The sequence below is a fragment of the Phacochoerus africanus genome, chromosome 1 (assembly GCF_016906955.1).
Source record: "Phacochoerus africanus isolate WHEZ1 chromosome 1, ROS_Pafr_v1, whole genome shotgun sequence".
In the NCBI taxonomy this organism is placed as follows: Eukaryota; Metazoa; Chordata; class Mammalia; order Artiodactyla; family Suidae; genus Phacochoerus; species Phacochoerus africanus.
The window spans coordinates 117,623,220-117,643,179 of record NC_062544.1 but is presented as its reverse complement, the minus strand read 5'-3'; the positions used below and the strand labels follow the sequence as shown (position 1 = coordinate 117,643,179).

At 51.2% G+C, this 19,960-nt stretch overlaps 1 protein-coding gene and 1 long non-coding RNA gene across 3 annotated transcripts; one reads left to right on the top strand and one right to left on the bottom strand.

The window, feature by feature from the left end:
• The first annotated feature begins 891 nt into the window (after positions 1-891).
• WNT5A (Wnt family member 5A) lies at positions 892-18,671 on the top strand. Of its 2 annotated transcripts, none has more exons than XM_047777121.1 (5): positions 892-1,841; positions 7,853-7,986; positions 9,176-9,426; positions 14,122-14,414; positions 18,024-18,671. In XM_047777121.1, the coding sequence occupies exons 1-5, from the start codon at positions 1,836-1,838 to the stop codon at positions 18,480-18,482; spliced, it is 1,143 nt and encodes a 380-aa protein (XP_047633077.1). In that variant the 5' UTR covers positions 892-1,835; the 3' UTR covers positions 18,483-18,671. The 2 variants fall into 2 exon arrangements, with proteins under 2 accessions (XP_047633077.1, XP_047633087.1); XM_047777131.1 differs by lacking the exon at positions 892-1,841 and adding an exon at positions 7,365-7,443 and having other exon boundaries at positions 18,024-18,606.
• Positions 10,234-13,994, bottom strand: LOC125125724 (uncharacterized). The gene is made up of 3 exons (XR_007134466.1): positions 12,322-13,994; positions 11,905-12,003; positions 10,234-11,574 (listed from the first exon to the last, which is right to left on the bottom strand). It is a non-coding gene; the product is annotated as an uncharacterized LOC125125724 (long non-coding RNA).
• Positions 18,672-19,960: the final 1,289 nt, after the last annotated feature.

The following is a 19,960-nucleotide window of genomic DNA, read 5'->3' as shown; positions in this document are numbered from 1 at the left end:
CAGCAGACCACAAGCAGCCCCAGTGCGGCGGCTTGGGACAGGGGAGCCGAGGGGGTCCAAGCTGAAGTTGGGGTTCAGGCTTCATCGGGTAGGGGGCTTTAGAAGGAGAGCAGAGTGCGGGAGGCGATCAGGCAGGGGCTGCAAAATGGACCTCTCTCTCTCTTTCAGCAGACGCCCGGGGGGATGGGGAGCCGAGAGATGGGGTCTCCAACTCGGAAGGTATCCCGCCCCCTCTGCACCCCAGCTCGTGGTACGGCTTTAAAATCCTGCGGAGTTTGTCATAGGTCGGCCTCACCACGCATGCGCATAGGCAAAGTTGAGGGTTTTTTTTTTCCCTCCCCTCCACCCCCATACCCGTGCTCTTTCCAGGCCCCTTTGGTTCTGCAACTTAAAAAAGTGTTTTTTTGGCTTTTTTCCCCCTCTCTGAGAACACCAGGGGAAAGAGGAGTCCTGAAAGAGGGAGGGAAAGAGGGAGGCAGTTGGCCAGGAGGGCCGGGGGGTGGGTGGGGGGGACGAGGTCCCTGCGGTCGGTCAGTCTGTCTGCGGGGCGCAGGAACGCGTGGAAGGCTGCTGCAAGCTCCGAGGCGCCGCCTCCGCCGCCCAGAGTCCGGTTCCCTGCGGCCGCCGCCGAGCGAGCTCCTCCTGCCGCCGCTGCTGCCGTGCCCCGACCGCCCGTCGCCCGCCTGCTTGCTCTCCCGCCCCTCCGGCCTCGGCGCCAAAGGAGGAGGTGGGCAACCGCGCCGGCCATGGACCGCCGGAGCTGAACTGCAGCCGCGGAGCCCTTCGCTCCTCCCCAGCCCCACGGCCGCGGTGCCCTCGCGCCTCTTCGCCCTTCGCCCAGGAAAGGCGGGGAAAAGAGGGGGATTAACCAGGAGAGCGAAGGAGGTGGGGAGGGGGGAGCCAGTGCCTCCCCTGGGGCAGTCGCCCATCGTCCCCGAACCCACCGGAGGCAGAACGTTCGGGGACGGCTTTTACTCAGTTTGCTTCCCCTTTTCTGCCAGACCCTAAAATGAAAGGACAAAAGTTGGCGCTGACTCTTGCAGCTCGGATGGCGACTTGTGCGTTTTCAGCGGCATCTCCCAGGGAAAAAAACATGCGCGCCTGATTGTTCTGTGGCCCCCAAGCTGCAGTGGGTGTGTGTGTTTGGGTGTGTGTCTGTGTGTGTACACAGACGTCCACACACTCACGGCCAAAGGATCAGCGCCTGGAAGCAGACGTATCGGCCACAGATTTGGAGAGGAGGAGCTGGAGATCAGGAGGCGTGAGCCGCCAGGAGTCTGCAGGATTCGTGGTGTGAATGGACTGGGGGCACCTGGGCGCACGGATCTCCTCCTCCGCCCCCCGCCCGGGGCCAGAGTTGAGTTGTGGGGCATTTTTTTCACCCTCTTGTGAAGAATTTTTTTTTTTATTATTTGTTGTAAAGTCTTTTGCACAATCACGCCCACATTTGGGGTTGGAAAGCCCTAATTACCGCCGTCGCTGATGGACGTTGGAGAGGGAGCGCCTCGCCGCGGAACAGTCGCCTGCGCGCCCTCGCCGGACCCGCGGCTCCCTTGCTGCGCGCCGGCTCGAGTCTGCTCCTGCTGCCGGCAGGCGGGCTTCGGCGCCCCCTCGGTTCCCGGGCGCATCCCAGCGCTGCTTCGGCTCGGGCACCCCGACTCGGGCGCCAGTGACCGCTTAGACGCCGATTCCCTGAGCCTAACCGACGCGCCTTGGAGGAGCCCGCAGCTCTGCGCCAGATCTTCCCCCCGGGCTTAACCCGGCCGCTCCGCTCGGATTCCTCAGCTGCCCTCGCTTTGGTGGAGACTTCCTCCCCGCGCCCCCTCCCCCTCGCCATGAAGGTAGGTGTTCCGTGCGCCGCCGACGCTCGCCACTTTTTTTCTTTACTTTTTTTCTTTTGGAAGTTAACTGAATCTCCCCCACCTCCTTCCTATCCCTCCCCCTATTTCTCCTACTGCCCGAAGAGGCTAGAACTCCCGCGTAGCTGGCAGGGACCCCTATCTCTTTGCCTCCCAACCCCCGCGCTTTAGCTCTGTCTTCCGGGAGACCGCTTCTTGTCCCACCAGACGTTCTACAAACTTTTTAGACTTAGGAGAAAAAGTGGGGAAGAGCCAGGGCAGAAAACCGAGAGAGGTTTACGGACGACTTTCCTTTTGCCCTGAGAAACATGAGCGTAATTTACTATGTATATTTCAGTAACAGGATAATGATTCAATTTAATAAATATTTACCGAGCGCCCACTGCGCGGGCACCGAGAGGGTATGTGGCCGGGACTCAGAAGAAGGGAACTCCTTGGTTGAGAGACCGTGAAGCTGGACTAGGGGCCGACTATACCAGAACAGCACACCCCCGCCCCTCCCGCCCCCGCCCTCTGCAGCTGGAGGCCAGGTTGTAGGCTCTTCAAGGCGGGGGAACCCTCGCGCTGCTGGCCCTGCGCCTTTAAGAGTGCCTGGCCGGGGGCCAGCGCGCACCCCGGCTCGGGGAGCCGGGTCGCGTTATTAGCATTATTAGCCTCCGCTGGGTGAGCTCCGCACTTTGCAGCGGTGAAGGGGGCAGGGAGCATTGGCAGTAGTGGCTTTAATCCTCTCCCCTGGGAGAGCGCGCCCTGGTCTCTGAGCGAAATCTGCCTTGTCCTTTAGAAACATTTGGGCCTCCGCATTGGGAGAGCGGGAGGGGAGCAGTTTGTGAACTCTTGTTTGTTTTAATTGTCAGTTGTATGTTAAAGCCGAGTCACACACTCCAAGGGTCACCGAAAGTTCACTTTTACGAAAAGTTAACAATTTCTTCCTGCAATATAACTTGCTGTTTTCCAAACTTTTCCTCTCCGTCTTCCAAGCTTCTATCCTTATTTTCATTTTTTTTTCTTGATCCGTTCCCTTTTCAGTATTCTAGAAAATAAGCTTGGAATTGGAATTAAGATTTTTCCTAAGGAAAATAGATTCCCCCTTTCTCCCTCCAAAAAAAAAAAAAAAAAGTTTTTAAATCCCAAACTTGGAGACCCCGCGGCCTTGTTTTACTTTCCAATCGCAGTCTGGCATCGGGGCCCCTTCTCTCTTGTCTTTCTTTTTAAAAGGACAGCTGACTGCACTGTTTGAAAGTCACTTGGAGCCAGCGGTAGCATCGCACCTCCTCAGCCCCTGCCCTCCCGCCAACGGGCTGCTCCAGCCAGATGCGGAGATTTTGTTTCTAGACCTCTTCTGCCAGGAGAGTTCCGAGGGGCCAATGCTGAGAGCGTGTAAACGCAGGGAGGCAGTGGAAATTGTGTGTGGAACTGTGCCCTTCGTTTCGGGAGGCGGATGGGAGTAAAGGGTCAGTTCTAGGATCTTGGATATACTAGCCCTAGCCAGGCACTGCGCGGTAAAGGAAGACCCTCCTCTGGAGGCCCAGCCGGAGTGTCCCTTAGCTTTTTCTCTGCCCTCAACCGAGCGCCCCGGTGCACAAGGGGTTAGCACTGTGCGCGCAGAGCTCTGCGCGTCCCTTAGCCTTTTCTTCTTCGCTGTGCGGTACCGGCTGCCCCCTGTTGGCTGCCTTGAGGTAGGACGTCTCGGAGTTTGTTCCGTGCAGGAGCCCTGCGGCTCGCCTCTTCCTCCCATCTCTGGCTCTGCACATCCCTTCAGATCACCAGGTCCCACTAACCCTGGAGGGCCCCTCGGAGGCCTCCAGAGGAGAAGCTGAATTACGCAGCCAGTGCAATATGGAAGGGGCCAAGGGTCCGACCCAGCAAATGGGGCTCCGGTGGGTGAAGGAAGGGTTGGTACTCCTTCTCCATGCAGTAGGAACAGGATAGTCGCCCTAGAAGGCCTCAGGTCTGACCTTGGCGCTCCCATCTGGTCTCTCTGTGGTGGAGGACAAGTGGTGCTTTCCTCTTTTGGCCTCAGTTTTTTCCTTGAAAAGTGGAGTTGAAACTGCCTATGAAGAGAGGGGGTTGAACTGTTCTTTAATTTTCTTTATCTTTCATTTAATATGTAGCTGTTTTTTTCTGGACAGAGTTGAAAACCTGTGCCTAGAGAGAACTAGACATCTTGTGTTGGAAGGTGGGGTGGTATTTCTGTGTGTGTGTGTGTGTGTGTGTGTGTGTGAGAGAGAGAGAGAGAGAGAGAGAGAGAGCGAGCGAGCGAGCAAGAGAGAGGTCTTGCAGTCTGGAGAGCCTTGGAGAGCCTTGCCGAGGTAGAAGAGGTGAAGCAAGGAATAGGACTAGACGTGGCCACCATTCTTCCTTTGCAGATGCCCTGTTACTGGTTGTGCTCTTAGTTTTGAATGGAAGCAGTCTGAAGTTGTACACCTTCCTTGAACTGATTTGGGTTCAGGGAACTCCCTTCTCTCACTTTCTCTCTTCCCACCGCCCCACCTCCTTCCAGCACTCAGCCAGCGGACACATCCTGCAGCTCGGGGCTAGCGCTGCTCCTTTGCACCCAAGCTAGAGGCTGGGAGAGCTCTGGCTCCTTGTCTGCTCCCCCAAAGTGGACTTCCTTTCAGCCTGGGCCAGCTCATTTGTCATCATTCCCTCCTGCTTCTCTGCACGTTCCTCGGGGCAGGACGCCCCAACTTTGTGGCTGCAACTGAATTTTTCTCCGGCAATTTTCTCCATTTTTTTCCTTGCTTTAGGGAGAGATCGCAGTGGGGAAAACAAAATTTATTTCCTACTAAGAGCTGGGATTCTTGGAGTTTTCTTTACTTTTCGCCACCCCTAGCCCAGGTCAATCTGATTTTTTCCTCCTAGTTTCTCCCTCATCATTTCTGCTCCCAGAAACTGGAGGTAGGGGGTGGGGGTGGGGCTGGGCGTGGAAGTGTGAAAGTGGAAGGGGATGCCCAGAGCCAGCCTGCCTCGGGTCGAGGATCTTCACCTTGCCCGGGGAGAACTCTTTAGGGACCTCAGCCTCTGAGTTGGGTGCCCCGGTGTGTGCGTGCTAGCCTTCCGAATCGTTCTGTGGCCCGGAACGTCCTCTAAACTAGCCGCTAGACCCTCATCACTCCCGGTCCACAGGCCAATTGATAAAGAAGGGTTACGAACGCTTTTAATCCAGTGTGAAAGCTGTGGAGGAGAGAAAGAATAAACAGCCTATACACTGGTCTGTTTGGGGATGGAAGCAAGGGTATGAGACCACTTTACCCTCACCTCCCTCTTCCCCTACGCTTGAACCTCTCAAACACCCGAAACCCCTCTCCCCGTCGCACACTAGCAAAGGATTCCAAGGATCCTTACAAAGTTGGCTTCCTGGGGCCCTGAAAGTGTTCAAAAACTTGTAGCCCGTTCTTTGGCAAACTCAGCTTTTGCCCAGAACTTTTGTTTTACCCTCGGTGTGATAGTCTCCGGAGAAGACTCCGTTCGTGTTCTTAGGATCAGTTCTCTCGGTAAACAGGCAGGGATGTTTACACTACAGAGTAGATGTATTTATTAGTGAGTCTGCTGTGGGTTCTTTCAGTCTTTCAAAGTTGTGGGGCCTTTTCTAGGTTGCGAGGGGATTGGAGCGGGAAGAGGGCCAAGGTGTTTCCGGGCAAGCGCGCCGGGTTAAGTGGAGACCGACTCGTGGGGCTCTCCTGCTGGATCCCCATTGGGACACCACTGGCCCAGAGCTGTGAGACCCAAGTCTCAGAAACCCAATGGCCCGCTCCCATTTGGCCCCAGCTTTGTAAACAAGTGGACTCTCTCCGAGGTCGTGGGGCCGAGAGTGGGTTCGGTTTGTGTGGCTTCGCCTCTAACAAAGAGATCCGCAGTAATCCACCGAATCTGTTATCAATTTCTCTGCTGCCTGCGCCCCGCCCCGCGCGCCCAGCAGGTCGGGAAGCTTGGAAAATGCGCGCTACAGGCAGCGGTTTTTGCCGCTGCCTCGGAAACACGTCGGAGTGTGTGTGTCTGTGCATGAGCGAGTGTGTGGATGTGCATGAGTGTGTGTGCGCAAGGCCTGGGCCACCGAATGGGAGAGTAGACTTTGCAGCTTGGGCCGCACTCTAAGGCGGCCCCCGCAGCCCACCCCCTCCCCTGGAGGAAACTTGACACTTAGGGCGGGGGTGGGGAGGAAGACCGAGCTACTCTCTCCTAGGCTGGGGAAACCCCAGGTTTCTATTCTCCCAGATGCGCCCCCAGCTTTGCGGCGTTTGGGGGACGAGTGGGCCACGGGCGCAGAGCTCTGGGTAGCGGGCACTGGGGACCACATAGGCATTTCCTCTTGAGAAGCCCCGAGGAGTCCGGAACAAGAGGGCGCTGGCATGGAAAAGCCGCTGCGCGCTCCTGAGCCCCATCGCGTTTCCACGGCTGCCTAGGTCCCTTCAGTCTTTTTCCGGTGCAGGTTCCAGGCCAGGCCCCTTCCACGCCTGGAGGAGGCTCACCTTTCCTTTCCCGAGGAAGGGGCTCCCTCGGAGGCTGAGGGAGGCGCAGCGCGGCTTACTCTTATCAGAGATGTAAAAGGGGATTTTGGAAACCCTCCCACCCGCACTGGCCACCACCTCCCTCCGCCCCGCCGCCTACAGGTGGAGAAGTCACCGGTGGGGAGGACGGCAGCGGAAGCTTCCAAGGCCGGCCCCTGCCCCGAAATTCTTCAGGACTAGGACCTTCACCGCCTGAGCCCTCTGCGCCCTGGAATCCAGGGGCGCGGGAGCCGGCGCTTCTCTGGCTCCTCCGGGGGCTCACTTGCACCGGCTCTGGCCTGGTCCTGCACCCTCACCATTCGGGATTGACCCAACCGAGTCTGATTGGGGTGGAGGGTTGGGTATCAGTGTTCCAAAACCAGGCTCATGGTGCCACGATGGCGAAGTGGTCGACAACTCCAGACCAGGACCAAAGGAAACTGGAGTCCCCCTTGGCTTCCTTTCCCCTCTCTCCGTGGCAGCCACCGGGAGTGGGGACCACCGGAGGAGGTGGTAGGGGGAGCGAGAAAATCAGAATTTGGGGGAGGCTTGGGGGAACAGGAAAGAGATCCCCTCTCTCAGGACAGAGGGACCCAGACCCTCTTCCTTCCTCTGGAATACATCCCTTCTTTGGGGTACACTGAGTCCGAGGAGGAGGCCGGCCGAAGGCAGGGGAGAGGGCACTGTTTTCTGGCTTCCTTGGTTGGGAGAGCAGCTTGCTCTCCCCTCTTCTCCGCTGTGCCCCCCCCGCCCCAAATCCAATCTGGCTGCTGAGCGTTCTAAGGAAACCCAGGCTGCCCTTCCCCCTCTGGAAGTGGCTCTCCCCAAAGCGGGCCGTAAACTGATTACGAAACAGACGATGTTAATTCGGAGCCGAGTTTCCCAGCTGGGCACTCTCTTGCGCGTTGCTCCCGGGGGCCTCGCCCCCCACCCCCTGCCCTTCCCTCCCGCGTCCTGCCCCCACCCCACCCCCCACCCCCGCGCGGGCCACCCCGCCTCCTCCGCAGCCGCCGGCAGCGCGCTCCACTCGCTCCACTCGCCTTCTCGCTCCTCTCGCCCATGGAATTAATTCTGGCTCCACTTGTTGCTCGTCCCAGGTCTGGGAGAGGACGAGGGTGGCGGCGGGTTCCCCGAGTGAATTCCCGAGGAGGGACAGAGCGCTGCGCGAACTAGAGGGGAGCGAGGGGGTGCGGGACTCAAGCAAGCAGGAAGGAGGCAGCGCCTGGCACCGGGGCTTTGACTCAACAGCATTGAGACATGTTTGTAATCGCTGGCGTGCCCCGCGCGCAGGATCCCAGCGAAATCAGATTTCCTGGTGAGGTTGCGTGGGTGGATTAATTTGGAAAAAGAAACTGCCTATATCTTGCCTTCAAAAAACTCACGGAGGAGAAGCGCAGTCAATCAACAGTAAACTTAAGAGACCCCGGATGCTTCCGTTGTTTAAACTTGTATGCCTGAAAATTATCTGAGAGGCAATAAACATCTGCTCCTTTCTTCCCTCTCCAGAAGTCGATTGGAATATTAAGCCCAGGAGTTGCTTTGGGGACGGCTGGAAGGGCAATGTCTTCCAAGTTCTTCCTAATGGCTTTGGCCATATTTATCTCCTTCGCCCAGGTTGTAATAGAAGCCAATTCTTGGTGGTAAGTTTATTCTATGTGCATATTCTTTTTTTAAAAAAAGATTCATTTGTATGATGCTGCATTATTTAAAGCTGAATCGTGAACTTGGGTGAATTTATCTAATACCTATATATCACATATGTATCTAAATCAGAATTTTCTTTTAATTTGCTTATACTGTGAAACTTATCTTTAGCGCCACAGGGAATAGGAGCCTATAAATTTAGACCTTTTTGTATGAGGCCCTTGGTTAGATGTATGCTTGTAAGTACATCATGTAATAAAAGGGAACTAAAATACACTTCTCTAATAATTGTAAGCCTATCTATAAAATTTACTTTTTGCCACCTCTAGGTAGTAAAAGTGAGTTCAACGTTTATTTTGTCACTTGAGGTTATTAACCTTCAGGGTCTGAAGTAGGCAGAGTTCTAGGAAGACAGCTAAACTCCAAGTGGAGACGTATTGGGGGCTTGAAATTTGATCAAAAAGAGCTTGACTCAAAGTAGTCAAATGACCCTAAATGAGGGTTTCTTTCTGGTAGGGGCCTTGAGGATAGACTGCAGTATATTCAGAGGATTATTTTTGACATGTTCTGGATATTTTTTCCCTATAAATGAACAGCATTTTTCTGACTGCCAAGCATGACTTCTGTTCACTGGATACCCTGTCTTGGGTCCTTCACAATCACATAAGGAGCCCTTTTGAAATGTCCAGATCCGGGTGAATTTTCTTCAGTCTGTATACGTGTCCCGCTGTTCTTCCATCAGTCAGAAGGAGCTGCTATCTCCTACCCGTGTCTAATTGTGTCTACTCTCGGCATTCATACATTTTCAAGGCAGATCAGTCCAATTTGTGGGGCAAAGTCAGTCATTTTCTCTAATGTCAGAGGCCTGCCCCCCAGACCGCCATTTCCCCCCTCTCTGTGTGGATTTCAGAAATTTTGGTTCAGGTATATGGGAAGGAAAGGCAAGGAAGGGAGTGAAAACTCTGAAAGCCAGATGGCGGGATGGGGACTACACAATACCTCCGTTTTCTGAGTGGAGTTTAAACAGAGGAGTTTTATGAAGCCCTTCTCATACTTTGTCATGAGGACAAGCAGGAGAGAAAAAGCATCTGTGTGCTTAAAACCATGTATTGCTGACATGTTTTCAGAGGGCCCACCTTGAGAGTTCACGTAAATCTTGAATGCACATCTCCCCCCCTTTTTCAGGTCCTTAGGTATGAATAACCCTGTTCAGATGTCAGAAGTATATATCATAGGAGCACAGCCTCTCTGCAGCCAACTGGCAGGACTTTCTCAAGGACAGAAGAAACTATGCCACTTGTATCAGGACCACATGCAGTACATCGGAGAGGGCGCGAAGACAGGCATCAAAGAATGCCAGTATCAGTTCCGCCACCGGAGGTGGAACTGCAGCACGGTGGATAACACCTCCGTCTTCGGCAGGGTCATGCAGATAGGTAGGAACTATTTAACGTATTTTTAAATATCCACCTTGCCCCAGAGAAGCTTTTCGTGCTTGTTTATGGAGGGACTCTTCCAGCAGGGTGGTGGCTTGGGGATTTTGTCATTATGGTTACCTGTGGTCCTTCCTGTCCTCACCCCTAACTCTAAGTTTTGGAGTCCTTGAGCCACAGCACGAGGGAGAGGGGAGCATCAAAGACACCTTCATTTTTCTGAACACTTGGTTTTTCTGAAAAGCATCTTGTTTAAAATACTAGCAGAACCCTTATTGTCTCAAAGGTAGATAAGGAAAGCTGCGTCATTTGCATCCTTTTAAACTTCAAAACTCTTAACTGCTAGAAGTTTCCTAACTTAAGCCACAATTCAGGTGGCCCAGCTGTCAAGCTAAACACATTGGCATCTTTCAGAATGCTGGATGTGTTGGAAGAAAATAAGGTTTTAATTTTCCCAAGATAGATACTTCCTAAGGCTATTGAGATATAGATGTTAAAAGCTTTCTTTTTAGTTCCCAAAAGAATTTGAATTAATAGTGATCCAATTTACATTTGTATGTGTGTTGGCCAGTGAGTGATATTAAAGCATGGGCTTCAGATCTTAATCTAGAAACTCTAAAAAAAATCTAGAAACATTAAAAAAAATTTAATGTATTGCTCACAGTCCAATTCTATCTTTTTATTTTTTATGATTTTTATTTTTTCCATTATAGTTGATTTACAGCTTTCTGTCAATTTCTACTGTATAGCAAAGTGACCCAGTCATACCTATGTATTCTTTTTCTCACATTATCCTCCATCATGTTCCATCACAACTGACTAGATAGTTCCCTGTGCTCTACAGCAGGATCTTATTGCAATTCTATCTTTTTAAATGCGTTGTTGAACTTGTTATTCCATTCAGAGAGGAGGTGGCAGCATTAAAACTGAGCTAAAGGCAAAGAATTTGAAGACTCAGTTTACTTCTGGTTTGGTTGATGAGCATAGGGTACAGTCTGACAGATGGGGTCCTGTGTGTGTTTTCTAGTGAATATTTTTGGTCTCTTTACTTTTAGGCAAACAAGCACTTATAATTAATATGACTGCAGTGACTCTTAAAATAAGAAGCAGTTTATCAAAGCAATTAACTATTTATACTGACTGAAGATAAAAAGTTGGCTTAATATCTGTCACGGGTGGATAAAATGCTTTTTTAAAAACCCTGAAAAGTGCTTTCATTGAGAACAAAAAAGACTTGTCAGTGAATGTTTGAGCCAAGCGGCTTCATAAACTAAAATAATACAGGACTGGAAGCCGTTCCTCTAATTGAATGGGAAAATGGTCTGCAGCCTTCGCCTGCAGAGTTTCATAGGGCTTTGTCCTTCCTGTTAATGATTAAAATGTGCTAATGTATATACTGGAATCTGCATCTAGGAGTTAAGCTTCAGGAACACAGGAGTTCTCCCCCTAAGTCTGGGCTGCCCTATGTAGTTAACTGGGAGTGTAGTGGAGACTTGATTTTCCTGCATTTTCATATTGTGAGTCAACAGAACCCCCTTTAAAAAACAAAACAAAACATCAGAAGGGTGACCTGTTAGCTTTCCCCTCTCACCTCTGCCTTATATGTTTCGCCTAAACTGCCTTCCTTTCCAACCCAGGAGCACTTTTTCCCATGTCTATGAGTTAGTGACAGTCATACACCTCTGATGGTAACGAGGAAGGAAAACAGCAGTTGGAATTGTTTTTCTGTGTAGTCACTGGAACACAGATTTAAGATCCTCTTCATACATAGCCTGTTTGGGGCCAAAATGTTCAGAATAAGCTATCATTTGCTAAGTGGATTTGAGTTCCGCTGAAGATTGATTTAAAATGTGGTCCAGGATTCAGAGAGCCTGCTTCCTCAGGGAACAAGCAGAACCCTTGGTGCAAAGGCCTGTATTTAATTGTTCCCTGTAAGTATGCTCTCTGGTCCTCAGCTGTGTGGCACTGTCTGGGTTGATGGAAAGTGGGCAGACTGGATCTTCCTGACAGCCTCAGAGGAGAGATCCCACCTAGATCCTATCATCAAGCCCACTGAGGGCCTGGGAGGGCCTTGCCCTGGGATCCTCAGGTGTCCTTGGGCAAGGCAGAAAGCTGCTGCTGGGTGGCTTGGCTCGCAGCAGCACACAGGGCCTTTAAGAGAGATGGCGAGAAAAAAAAACAGAATAGATTTTTATAGAAAAGGAACATGGACCCCACCCCAGGAGTGGAAAAGTTACTTAGCTTTCACTTTTCTATTTAAGGGTGTTTGAAGAGAATGAGCTAAGGGAAAATTGAAAACACCTTTGATGCTAGAAGGTGTGTAGGTAGGTGCCCACTCCAGAGTATTCTGCACACCAGGGACGTGGAGGACAGTTCTTGTGCCTGCAAATCTGACCCTGGGTGGGGCTGGTGTCTGAGACACTCAGGCTGCCACCCCCAACCCCTCAACCTTCTCTCTCACTGGAGACTATACACAGGTACCTCATGAAGGGCCCACTCTTCATTTTGGAAACGTTCTCATTTTTCATCGTGCTGCCCTTTCCTTCAAGCTTTTGTCTCTGGCTTGTGTTTGTTTCTGTGCTGTGAAAAGATGTATAGGAAAGACATCATTTTTTAAGAGGCTGAGGATGGGAGTAGGAGTACCCATCCCAGGGAGAGAGATGCAACTGGACCAGCAGTATCCCACCCAGGGTGACTCTATCCTCAGGTCGTTACCAAGAGCACTTGTCAAGACTTGTCAAGCTGTTGGTTTCCCTGCAGTGATCAGTTAACTTAGAGCTTTCTACCAGGTTTTGATTTTGGGGCAAAAAAGGGAAAAGCTCAAGCTGGACTTAGGAAATAGCAGCATTATTGTGTTTTGTATAAAAGCCCCCCCCCTTTTCCCTTCTGTATACTCACAGGACAGTGTTTTATTTTCCTCTGGCTTCAGAGGATGGTTTATCTCTCTTCCTCAAGCTGCCTTGTTATTCTCCAAGTCTCGTATCCAGAGACACAGCATTTTCTGTATTATCAGTGTTAATCCTCAAATCACTCCCTACAATCTGTCTGCTCTCCTCATCTCTCTCCACTCCCTTCATGCTTGCTGCCTTGTTAATTCAAGCTAGATAGATGTAACACCCCCACAGGAACTTTCTGGATCCTCCTGCCAACCACCAGCACACTCCTCAAGTTATTCATTTTTTAAAATGTGGGAGGGTAGGTCTGGTAAATCAGAACCATCGCCATTCCTGGGAGGGGAATCACAAATGGCTGTGGATTAAAGTGTGGAGCAGACATCCAAGAAAAGGGCAACCTGTGGGATCCTTGAACTAGTAGAGCCATCCTCCTACAGGACAGCCCTTCTGGTTGGGGCTCTGTTCTATTGTCAGCTGTTCTTGTGTCCCCACCCTCTTCAACAAAAGATGGTTAGCAGGCCCTCTTAGTATAGGAGAAACTGATCCTGGTACAAGTATTCTAGTGCCAGAAGGGGCCTTTTTCTTCCTAGGCATCTAGTTCAATACCCTTATTTTATAATTGAGGAAAATGAGCCCACCCCCCATCCCCCAGGCCCAGCTTCAGCTGGCTGGGTGTTAACCCTTTCTCTCATAGCATGCTTTCATTAAGTGACTTCTTGTTACATGTAGAAATGCCCCCATGTGCAAGTGGGGGTTAAGGTAAGCTATGGTCACCTCCATTTTTCTTCTTACAAAGAGGCCTCCTATAGAACCCTTTTATAGGGTGATATTTACAAGCTTTATGGAAGGAGAAAACTTTTTTCCCCTAGGCTTGTAGCATCTTTACAACTTTTTTTTCTTCTCCCCTTAGATTGTGGGTTTTTTTTTCCCCCTCTTGTTTTTATCCTAACGCTGTGAGTCAAAGGCTGTTGGGAATTGGCAAAGTGAAATTAAAGAACTGCAGGCTGTTTTAGAAGTGTAGAGGCTTACCTTCTTGAGTGGGAATTATCAACCTGAGATTTAAGAAGAGGCAAGTTTCATTTCAAACTCTGTAGGAACCAAAAAAACAAAAACAAAAACAAAAACCTCTGTAGGAACCAGTTTAGAAATGTCCTCTGGGGAAGTCAGGAGCCTTGTTCAGAGACAGACTTCAAGCTGCAGATGGAGGAAGGGGAAGCCAGGTTACAACTAGTGTGGCCACAGGTGTGGAGAGGGGCTGCTGCAGTGTGTGGCTTCCACTGGGGCCTGAGGCTTTCAGAGACTCTAAGCCTAACAATGTCTATGGTCCTGCCCTGTGGGTAACTCAGAATGAAAATAATAAACATTCAAATACTTGTAAGGAAGTCTACCCCAGTTCTGCATTTTCCCTCACTGACTTCTTTCATGGGCATTTTGGGAAATAAAAAGTTGGGAATATTTTACCAAGACGTGTAGAGAAAAATCAATCCAGCGCTGCTTAGATCCCTGCCTTGGGCTCTGAAATGTCAGAGCAGAGCTACTAGGGCTCCTCTACTCCAGTGTGTCCCCTTTCTGCGCATCTGGGGGGATGTCTCCGTGCTTCCCCTACAGGGGGCCCCCCTGGGATGTGACTGGGCGTGCCTCCCTGAGTCTCCATCCAGGAGGATGTGCAGAGGTGGGGGGAGATCGGCTGTGTGCCAGCCGGTCTCCCCCCACCTCCACCCCCACCCGCCCTCTGCCTCGCCACCGCAGCCCACTCGGAGGGCCTGCGGCGTAGGGGCGCTTGCTGACCGGTCCTCGCCCGCAGGCAGCCGCGAGACGGCTTTCACGTACGCTGTGAGCGCCGCGGGGGTGGTCAACGCCATGAGCCGCGCGTGCCGAGAGGGCGAGCTGTCCACCTGCGGCTGCAGCCGTGCCGCGCGCCCCAAGGACCTGCCCCGGGACTGGCTGTGGGGCGGCTGCGGAGACAACATCGACTACGGCTACCGCTTCGCCAAGGAGTTCGTGGACGCCCGCGAGCGGGAGCGCATCCATGCCAAGGGCTCCTACGAGAGCGCGCGCATCCTCATGAACCTACACAACAACGAGGCCGGCCGCCGGGTGAGTGGCCCGGGCTGCTGGTCCAGCCCAGGGCTGGGGTTGGGGGTCGCTCCCGTGTCTGTCCCTCTCTGCTTCTCTGTCTCCCGCTCTTCCTGTCTCTGTCTCCGCCTCCCTTCCTAGCCTTTCCGGTCTCTCCCCCTCACTGCTTTGGTCTCGTTCTCTCCACTTCCCATCCTCCCTACCAGCTACGCTCAGCCTCCCTGGAGAGGGATGCACACCCCAGAAAGGCCTCCTGGAGGGGAAGCATCCCGTCTGGGCCCCCTCCAGCCAAGGTGCTCCTGCAGTGGCCTGAGAAAGAGCTTTCTCTGACTTTTTAATTAGTCCCCAGTGCAAGTGGCCAGCCCAGCTCAGAAATAAAAATGTTCCTAATGTTCGCCGCCCTCCTCCCTGGAACAAGTTTGTGGTTGGGCTTAAATTTGGGGAGAGGGAGTTATTTATCCCAGTAGGTGCCCAGCTGAGAAAGTGCTCAGCCCAGCTTCCAGGGTGACCTCCCTCCCTTCTTTCTGTGTGCCCCTCCTTGTGTCATTAGATCGCTGGCCTGATGGATTGAGGGTTTTTAAAAAGAGCTTTTCTAGGAAAACTGGGAGCATTTTTAGCAGTGTGGAATTTTATAGGTCTGACCATCAAGCCCATCAAGGGTGGCTCTGAAAAGAAGAGAAAGCCACTCAGAAGTGTCCAGAGAGAAAGTCCTTCCAGGGCAGCCCCAGACTCCCTGTGTCCTGCTTTCCTTCCCCTGGTGGGGATGTGAAAAGCTCCCCCACAATAGTTAAAAAGACCCTTTTTTCCTGCGGTTGAACACATGGCACTTTATGGCTGCTTTAAAATGAAGGGGTGAAAACTTTTCCTAACTTTGGCAGCATTGAAAGCCAGGGCCATTATTTTTTTCGCAGAACCCAATGTAGGTGCCAGGAACTTTCTGGTCAGAGATTTCACTCTTCTGTATTTTGGGGTGAGAAAAAAGGATGATAATCACAGAGTAAAATCTAGAGAACTGGAGGGAACCTTCGAGGCCTCTGGCTGCACGCCCTCATTTTTAAAGATTGGGAAACTGAGGCTCGAGAACCACTTCAGGGCTGCAGAGAAGAATGAATGGATTGAGATGGAAGCCTAGCGCTTTCTTATTAAACTCATGTATCACATCTCAGGGGTTAAGGGCTCTAGGTTTGAGGACTAAAGAAGTCTGGGTTAAAATCCTATTCTGTCCCTTTCTGTTTCTGAGCCTCAGTTTGCACACTTGCACATCTGTTAAATGAGCATTAACTTTCCCTCGAGGTTGGTGTGAGGACTCACTGTAGATGGAACCTTATGAAATTACCAATAGTTGACCATTTCTGACCTACAAAGTAACAGTTTCATAAGATTTACTCAAAGGGCTGAGTTTAGTGTCAGCCAGTGGTAAGTGCTTGATAAATGATAACTTAATTACTAGACAGTATGAAGTAAAGGACATAGGAAAGTCAAAGATTATCTAGATCGTTCAAGCTAACCTAATTCTTCTCAAATTTGATCTTAAATATTTGGGGGTTCGGGGAAAGAACTCTGCAGAATCTTACCTGTGGTGCCCTGAGGGGTCTGATAGTTGCTCCAAGGGAGCGTGGCCTTGCTGAGAGCCCCCCTTGCTATACTGCCTGCTGAATGGGTGGATGCTCTTGTGCCGCTGCAGCCAACCTCCACCACAGCCTGTAGTGGCCATGCCAGCCCTGCTTGCCATGGGACCTAGGCCCATGGTCCTCTCCTCATCCGGGACATGTCACCTTACTCTGCATGCAGGGTGTTCAGCACCTCAGACCAGAAATGCCTCCAGGACAGAGGTGTGGCTGACTCTTCTGGGCCCCACTGGGACTCACTTTTGTGCTTTCATTCATCTTTGGGGATCTTAGATTCTTCTCTCAGGGAGAAAATTATCAGGGGCTTAGCAACAAAGAAGAGAGGGTCAAGAGATTTCCTAGTGGAAAGAGGAGATTTTGGAAAAGTGGGAAAAGGACCCTTAATATAATTTCACTAGAGTTTTTTTGGGGTTTGGGAGAAGTATTATAATGGGAGCAATGAACTCAGCTTGGATCCTGCTGGATGAGATTGCATGGAAGCCAGTTTTTCTCCAGGATAGTGAGGGCAGAGGTGCGGGGGAAGGCAAGTTGGACATTGTGCCAGGAAGTCATAGTAGAATCTCCTTGGGACATTAGCTCTTGATTTTCCTCAAAGCGGGGCAGAGGTTAAATGTTTGCAAAACCCTTCCCCAGACTAGCTGAGGGCCTGAAACACTTCGTGTCAAGGGAGGACACGTTAGCCCCCCTTTGAAGAAAGCTCCTTGTGAATCTCTGGAGAAAGAAGGTAGCTGTTCTGGAAGAAGCCTCTAATTCACTCTGGCCTCCAGGTTCCTGACAAGCCCTCTGCAGCATGCCAGCACCACACTGGAGGGTCCCTGACATAGGAGCTGTGGGCAGTCAGCACTATAAATAGGCAGCCACTACCTCCCAGACTGCTGGGCACAGTGCTATGGGGCCAGATCCATGGGCACTGCTACTGTGAGGCCCAGAACCAGCGTCCAGATGCTGTGCCCTCCTCAGCCTGAAGACTAGAGTTACTGAGTGCATCCTGCCTGATAAGTACTTTTGTGCATCTCCTACTTTTGTCCTGGTAACAAGTACTGTGAGGTTGGTACCATCGCAGTCCCCTTCCCAGATGGAAAACAGGCTCGGAAAGGTGAAGCCACTTGCCTGAAGTCAGGGGCAGAGTCAGGACAGAAGCTGTGTCTGCCTGGGTTGGGGGTGGACACTTTCGGCCTAGGCTTTGTGAGGTGAGAGCAGGGACTCTGCATGAAGCAGGAATGAGGATACCTGAGACCCAGGCCCAGTTCTTCCACATTGGAGCTGTGTGACCTGCAGGCTACTTGCCCTCTCTGTGTCACCACGCCATTATCTAATCAAGCCCAGGTTACAGTCTTGCTGGGATGAATAAATGAGATGATGAATGTAAGGCTCTTATGACAGTGCCTGGCACACAGCAGTAATTAATGAGGGTGCAAGCGAGTAGAGATTTGAAACCTGATCCTACCTGGACTGGACACCCTCCCAGCCCTACTACCCTCCATCTGGTGCCCGTGGTAAGACCCTGAGCATGACCTTGGAGCTCACCTGCCTGGTTTGGTTCACATGCCGGTGTCCCTGCTTCCTGGTGGTTGGATGAATGACTCACCTGGCTATGCCCATGGCGCTCTTCCCTCATAAGCTCATGGTGGGGATGAATCCAGGTGATGGAGGTGAGGAATTGAAAACAGTTTCCAGTAAGAGTGTTCAAGACATAGGAGTTGCTGCTGCTGTTGTTTCTCTGCAGAAAAAAAAAAAAGGAGAAGCAAGTGGAACAACGTTTTTTTTCCTGCTCCCATTCAGAACCTGTGGCTGTTGTTGATGATGTATGACAAGGAGGGGCTAGGAACCTATTTATTTTGCAGACGTTTTGAAGAAACACCAGACTAATGGTGGTGGAGGATGAGGAGGAAATAGCTGGTGGCAAGGGCTCCCCAACAAGGGGAACCCTGGTCCCTGTGCCCCCCGCTGGCTCCTGCCTCCCAGGGGAACCTGCCCGCTGACTGTCCTCTTCTCCTCGCAGACGGTGTACAACCTGGCCGACGTGGCCTGCAAGTGCCACGGCGTGTCTGGCTCATGCAGCCTCAAGACATGCTGGCTGCAGCTGGCCGACTTCCGCAAGGTGGGCGACGCCCTGAAGGAGAAGTATGACAGCGCGGCGGCTATGCGGCTCAACAGCCGGGGCAAGCTGGTTCAGGTCAACAGCCGCTTCAACTCGCCCACCACGCAGGACCTGGTCTACATCGACCCCAGCCCCGACTACTGTGTGCGCAATGAGAGCACCGGCTCGCTGGGCACGCAGGGCCGCCTGTGCAACAAGACGTCCGAGGGCATGGACGGCTGTGAGCTCATGTGCTGTGGCCGCGGCTACGATCAGTTCAAGACCGTGCAGACCGAGCGCTGCCACTGCAAGTTCCACTGGTGCTGCTACGTCAAGTGCAAGAAGTGCACGGAGATCGTGGACCAGTTCGTGTGCAAGTAGTAGGCGCCCCAGCGCCTGCCTGTCACCCAGCCCCACTCCCAGGACCCACTTATTTATAGAAAGTACAGTGATTCTGTTGTTATTTTTAATATTGTTTTATCCCCCCCCCCCAAGAATTGCAACCGGAACCATTTTTTTTTTGTTCCCATCTGAGAACTCTGTGGTTTATTATTAATATTATAAATATTATTTGGCAATAATGGGGGGTGGGAACCAAGAAAATATTTATTTTGTGGCTCTTTGAAAAGGTAAGACAAGACTTATTTTGATGGTATAGGATGAAGGGGGAAGATATAATACACACCCCGACTTAATTGTGTGCACATCTGGAAGCTAAAGGAAATGTTTTTTTTTTTTTTTTTGTCCCAACTATGGGGTTATATGTGATAGGTAGCATCCAGCTGGAAGAGGGTGGTACAAAATCTATGCATAATTTAGCTTCTGTGACCAAAAGGAATTCAATACTCTGGCAAAAGTTGAAAGGCCTTGAGAAACAGAATAGTCAGGACCACCCCGTCCCCCACCACCAACCACCACCTTTTTCCCAGGGGCTGCCAGCCTGAAACATTTTCAAAATGGTAATTTAAAATGTAAGAGGAAGAACCTCATATCCCTTCAAGAGAAAAGGTTTAGCATGTGTCTCACGGTTCTCAAACATTCCATCTGCAGATTGTCCTAGTCTCATAGCTACTGAAACTTGGGGAGCAGGGAAGGAAGATCCCCAGTTTTTTTAAAAAAGAAGTCCTTAGGTCAATGATTTAAGGCTGTTACAGGAATCAGGTTATCGAATTGGAAAAGAGTCCCCGGTGATTCCGGGTACTAGACTGTTTGTTTGGAGAAGGGCAGGGGAGGTTGGCTTGCCTGTAAAGGAAAATATACTGTAATTTTCTTAGGGATACTTGGTTAATAAATGATAACAGTGAAAATAGTAAATGAATTCCATTCACAGATCCTCAGGCAGAACTACAAGGTAATTGCGTGCAGTTCAGCCCTGCCCCAGAGCAGAAAACCTATTTGAGGGGATAAAGAGAAATCCACCCTCCCTGCTTGACCCCACGCCCTCTCTGACTCCTCTGTGCCTTGCTGTCCTGTGATGCTGGCCACATTTCCAAATGGCAGCTCCACTGGGTCCCTTTGATTGTAGGAGAGGAAATGAAATGTTAGGAGCGCCACTTGGAAAACCGTTCACTACTTAGGGATCCCCCCCAAAAAAACCCCTTTATTTTGAGGAGCAGTAGGTTTATAGGTTTTAATGACATTACTTGGCGAATGGACTTGACAGAGGTGTGGCAGTGTTTCCCTGTTATGATCCTGTGTTTAGACTCTCCGCTCACGCTTTCCTGTTATCCTGCAGGTGTACCCTAAAACTGTTCCTACTGTACTTGAACAGTTGCATTTATAAGGGGGAGAAATGTGGTTTAAGGTGCCTGATATCTCAGTTTTTTGTACATAACATATATATACATATATATATAAAT

Bases quoted from the DNA above. Each gene is read 5' to 3' on its own strand.
- WNT5A (XM_047777121.1), top strand. The intron at 7,987-9,175 runs GTAAGTTTATTC...CCCCTTTTTCAG, and splicing joins ATAGAAGCCAATTCTTGGTG to GTCCTTAGGTATGAATAACC. The intron at 14,415-18,023 runs GTGAGTGGCCCG...TTCTCCTCGCAG, and splicing joins ACAACGAGGCCGGCCGCCGG to ACGGTGTACAACCTGGCCGA.